The following is a 5,253-nucleotide window of genomic DNA, read 5'->3' as shown; positions in this document are numbered from 1 at the left end:
AGCACTATTTACACCATAAGAAGAAAATAATTTTATAATGATGAACGAATTAACTAATTAATTGTTATTACCCATATAAACCTAATTCATGGGATTGCCAATCAAATAGGTTGGATTTCCATCATAATTGATATCTCAAGTTGACCATACTTTTGTTCCCTCAATGTTTCATTTATTAGTTTTTTTTCCCTAAAATTTAGTTAGAGAATTGACCAATTTCAATTCTGATTACATCATTCATAAATTATGAATTTATCATTTCTGCAATTACTTTATCACTCAATGTTTTAGACAAATATATCTACTTTTACCCTTGAAAGTTTTATTCTTTACCATGGGTATTGCTTATTAACAATCACAATACACATATAAATAAAAAAATAAAAAAAAATTGTTGATTTAGTGCCCAACGGAATATTTCTTGCACAAACTTGTTTGCCGCTAACATGGGGACTTTTGCTTTTTTAGCATCATGAATTACCGAACCATTAATCTTAATCTCCTCGAAATCATATAATCTCCCAAAAGTAAATTAAAGAATTTAATCGAAGTTTAATTTTTTGGAGGTTAAAATTTAAAAGAATTGCACTTGTTAAAGTCTAGTTTTTAGCATCTATCTTTGATCACACAATTGTTTAGGATTATGTTATTTGGATTCGAATAGAAACATTAAATATAAGCATGTGTCAATACGGAATATGTTTGATTTTTTCTAAATCTTTAACATATTTGGAAGATGGTATCCATTTACTCATATTGTAACTAAACTACTTCAAGAAAAATAAACCTGACGGTTCAAGGGATTGTCTTCTTTATTGACATCTCCCTCTGTTTCCAAAATAGTAGATTCAGGCATGGTTGTGGATCAGAATATTCACATGAACTGGAACGAGACTTGAAAACCATCATAAACACATCTTCAGGGTATACAAAAACTACAAGATACTAAGTGCACAAACTTTATTAGAACAAGCTGGAGGCTGACTAAGATGGATTCCTCCTAATAGTCTTCCTTCTATTGAGTTCATCACCACTCACTAGCAAAGCAAACACACTACAACACAAATTGATATTACAAAGCCATAAGATTGGCATTCTTACCGCCAAGGATGAATGCTATATATTACTAAGAAGCATTTGTTGCAGTTTTCTCGCCTACAGCTCCAACACCAAATCTACAGTGGCAGCAGCAGCAGAAGATGGTCAGACACCCTTTCATAGTAGAAAAGCTACAATTACTTTGTGGTGTGTGCATTGTACTTACAGTCTGCATCTGTTTTAATCCAGTGCTCCCCATTTTCGGTTGCAGCAGTACAGCCAGTAAGCCCGTATTGAGGCAGTTTAGAGATGGTCTTCTTGTTGTTTCCTAATCCTGCCTTAGATCTTGATCCCTGAGGAAACCGCATGTTGTCTCCACCAGTATAGTCATTGTCACTATAAGGAGCATTATTCATCTTAGACTCTCTTTCAGCTATAGAGTTTTCAGGGTGGATTTTTCGGTGGAACAGTTTTATGACCTGCAAAAAAGGAAGCAGAACTTTGTTTCAATTTACTAAAATAAAGTTAAATGTAAGTAGTACGGTTTTATTATGGTTGGAGAAAGGGACATATTACTTGACCATGTAAATTACCAGGAGAAAGAGACCCGACTGGCTAATGTTTGACTCCTTGTTTATAATCTAAGTCTTGATAACGATGGCATTGACGTTTTTGGACGAATCTCAATGCGGCAAAATATTTATGTGTTTCAGAAGGTGGGATACCACCATTGAATTTCTTTTTGCGCTTTGAGGTCCATAACTGTGAAGGATTTTGAAAGGCATATATATGATAATAGAATCTATAGCTCCTGAAACACTTACCTTTTGGAGCTTTTTCTTTGTTGAAAAGGAATTAGTTTCTTCTTTCCCTGAAGAAGCATGAAACTTTTTGAGAATTTTCTTGATGAGATGTTTGACAGGTTTAGTGGTTTGCTTGGTCTGGGTGTCCTCTTTCCCACTTTTTTCCATGGGATTATTATTATACTCTTCTGCTACTTTTGTCCTGTAGAACAGTTCTGCAAGTGATGCCTTTTCCTTCTTCACCTCGAATCTTGGTTCTGGAAGCTCAACTGATGACCCAAACAGATATCCTTGGAGTGGACATAGGATTGTCTTCCCACATTCTTCAACACTGGCTGCTGCTTGTATCGCCTTACCACTGAGTGTGATCGTGCTAACCTGACTGTTCCTTCCTGATGATTCATTGGATCCATGTTCTTCAGCTTCAGCTTCAAGGAATCTCCCCAGTTCATCGTTGATGAGCTTTAAATCATTTTCTGTCACCTCTGTCTCATCCTCGGTTATGTTATCCAAAGACACTTTGAATGTCGGCGTTTCAGGCTCGCTCATAATTTGTTGGGATCCCAGAGTTCCAATGGTGAGAAACCCCTGGAATAGCTCCGAGATAACATTGGATGTTTCATCTCCAAAGTTATCTTCTCCTCCCTTGCCTTGAAATTCTGTGATGGAGTTTTCCATTTCCTGTTGGGACAGGGTTGAATATCTGGATCCATATTCATAGCGTTGATTATCACCGAGAGATGAGTGAGCTAAAAGACAGGTACAATAGTTCCCTGAAAGCAGAGTTCAGAGAATAGGGACATCAGGCACAGTTGCAAGGAAACATCCCCCATTTGACCACCTAGCCTTTGAGAACCTCTATTTTAATTTTCTTTTAGGTTTATAAACTTATCAATTTGCTTTTGAAATATAAATAAATCTGATGAACATGCATGTAACTTGTGCATGCCAATGAAAGAAGTTGGAATGAATGAATTACCGATTGTGAAATCCTTGAAAGGTTCAATATTACTTGGACGTAACTTATGCTGCATCCACCCTAGTAACTGCGACAACAACAACAGTGTGAGGTGAGGTTTATGCTTTGGTAATTAAGAACATACTGGAATAGAGACATACCTTCATTTTGTTCTCGCTTCGAATAGCTTAGTGTCGAATTTTCTTGGTTTTCATTGGATAGGTTTAGATGAGCAAGGGGAATGAGACTTAAAAGGTGAGGTAGGAGGATTAAAGATAATGAGAAGGGCATCTAGTATCTTCGTGTCATGAGCCAATGGTTTCTCAAAGGATCTGTAAGAGATGTGAGAAGAGAGAAACAAAGAGAAAAATACAAGACTTTTGGTTAGCTGTTCTTTGTCATGATCAAATCAAGTGGACAAATTGGAGTGGTTCATACACCCTCAGATTTCATGGAGTTATCTCTCTCCTGCATTACATGCGCTGTTGAAGTTGGGGTGTGTGTTAGCTGCTTCAACGTGTGCAAAGATTAGTGAAACCATTAATCAACGTTGATGCTGATTCCAACACGTCAATCCTATACCATTCCATGATATACCATCTTAAGAGAAACATGCAAACATATTCTGCAAGTGGACACATAAAAATCAATGAGGCCAGACATCTGAATTTAATCAAATCACATTCACTTTTGCCCGAGTACACTAAACCTATACTGCACTACATTACATGTACAATTATTTTATGAGGTATACGGACACGCTCTCAACGGCGGGTGAAATGTACATCAAGGAAATCCATGAAGACTTCATTGAACTTTTTTGATAGGACATCCTTCAGGAATGTACATAGGGAGGTCTAGTTTAGTGGTGCCACATTGGCTTTCCTGGCTAAATATCTGTAAGTTGTTGATTGCAATTATTGGTTTCAGATCTGAGTTCAGCTAATGCACGCGTTCTTAACTCTTCTTCCCCTATCATTTATCTGTATGTCTTGGGTTTGGTATTCTTGTTTGATGAACATTACTATTTAGGAATGTTGTCGCATAGTCGTTTTAGTTAGCCACCTCATAGTCTTGATGAAATCTGCCAGCAGAGCTTCACTGAACTGCTGACAGATGATAACCAAACATCTGCATAAATTTTGTCAATGGAAATTCCTTTCTTTTTCTGGTTAAAAAAAATAAAAATCAGTTTTTCTTACCTATCATGAAGTCGCACTTTTTTCCGGGGATGATAACGACGTCTTTTTAGCAATTGCAAAAAAAATCATCAGTGGGATGTTTTCCTGCAAGTATGGTTATTGGATCAAGGGGCGTACCACTCAGACAGGGTTGCTAGCTCTGATACATCAAAAATACCCCCTGCAGCAGCATCTTGGAAGTTAGAGTGAGCCGAGAGAAAGATGTTGTTAGCATGGAGACAAAAGCCACCCAAAACCCTTTCAACTTGAAACTCCCACCATTTGAATGCGGAGTACTTTTTGTGTCATTTGTCTCCCTATCATGTTCTTTTGTGTTCAATACTTAGCTTTCAATCATATTCTCTAATTCCCTAACAGTAACTGCTCTAATCATATTTTGTAACTCCGAATATCAGGAGAAGCAACTAAAAACAGTTAGAATACAACTGATTTCATAATCAGTTATCAGATCTATTAGAGTAATTTGAGAAGGCTGAAAAACCAACCCATGATCAATCGTACCGCGAATATACCGCAAAATTCGCTTCACAGCAGTCCAGTGAACACCATGTCGCTTATGCATATACTGACTTTATTTGACTGCAAAAGCGATATCGGGCCTAGTTAAACACAAGTATTGAAGACCACCAACCACCTGTCTATACTGGGTGCCATCATCAAGTGGTACACCAACCAGAGAAGTGTGGGTGAACTGACCATTGGTGTATTGACAGGTTTCGCATCCGCCATATTAGCACACCGAAAACCTGTAAGGCTGAGTAGCTCCGACGCCAATCTTAACACTGCTGTTAATAATAGACTTTCTGAAATGAAACTCGAAAACACATGACATGTTGCTCACATAAGCTAGTTATGCCAAAAACTGCATTGTTCCCACAGTTCTCTTCATTGATTATGGTTTGCTTTTTCAATAATTCAGCTACAGTTGCAGCTTACGCCAAAGAAATAGATATCTACTACCAACATAAGACTCTTTGAGTAATGTTCAATCAATTGCATGCCACGTGGAGATGTACTACTACAGACATATGGTATGTTATCAATCGAGATGGTCATGGTCCAAGACCGACGTTTAGATCAATTTTTAAAATTTGGATTCGGTTTGAAAAATAGATTTATTTTTTTCTCAAAATCGATTTACTTCAAAGAAAGCAGTAGTAAAAACACTATCACAAATATAATGCATGTTTTATTATATTAAATAAAATTTTAAAATTTTATATTTTGGTTTGGGAAGAAAAGATTATATGAA

General features: G+C 36.8%; 1 protein-coding gene across 2 annotated transcripts; it reads right to left on the bottom strand.

Moving 5' to 3' along the window:
* Window positions 1-873: 873 nt before the first annotated feature.
* On the bottom strand, window positions 874-4,912 carry LOC108459450 (protein LAZY 1-like). Of its 2 annotated transcripts, none has more exons than XM_053027320.1 (6): window positions 4,698-4,912; window positions 2,961-4,580; window positions 2,821-2,887; window positions 1,863-2,614; window positions 1,265-1,517; window positions 874-1,175 (listed from the first exon to the last, which is right to left on the bottom strand). In XM_053027320.1, the coding sequence occupies exons 2-6, from the start codon at window positions 2,964-2,966 to the stop codon at window positions 1,156-1,158; spliced, it is 1,098 nt and encodes a 365-aa protein (XP_052883280.1). In that variant the 5' UTR covers window positions 2,967-4,580; window positions 4,698-4,912; the 3' UTR covers window positions 874-1,155. The 2 variants fall into 2 exon arrangements, with proteins under 2 accessions (XP_052883280.1, XP_017614307.1); XM_017758818.2 differs by lacking the exon at window positions 4,698-4,912 and having other exon boundaries at window positions 2,961-4,161; window positions 4,503-4,580.
* Between the last annotated feature and the right edge of the window lie 341 nt (window positions 4,913-5,253).

The sequence above is a fragment of the Gossypium arboreum genome, chromosome 4 (assembly GCF_025698485.1).
Source record: "Gossypium arboreum isolate Shixiya-1 chromosome 4, ASM2569848v2, whole genome shotgun sequence".
NCBI lineage: Eukaryota > Viridiplantae > Streptophyta > Magnoliopsida > Malvales > Malvaceae > Gossypium > Gossypium arboreum.
The sequence above is the reverse complement of the archived record's forward strand: the minus strand, read 5'-3'. Positions and strand labels throughout refer to the sequence as shown.

What these genes read in the sequence shown, in the direction of transcription:
- LOC108459450 (XM_053027320.1), bottom strand. An exon ending in CAAAGAAAAAGCTCCAAAAG is followed by an intron (nt 1,518 to 1,862) that starts GTAAGTGTTTCA and finishes CCTTTTTTGCAG; the next exon opens with GTCATAAAACTGTTCCACCG. An exon ending in GATTAAAACAGATGCAGACT is followed by an intron (nt 1,176 to 1,264) that starts GTAAGTACAATG and finishes CTGCCACTGTAG; the next exon opens with ATTTGGTGTTGGAGCTGTAG.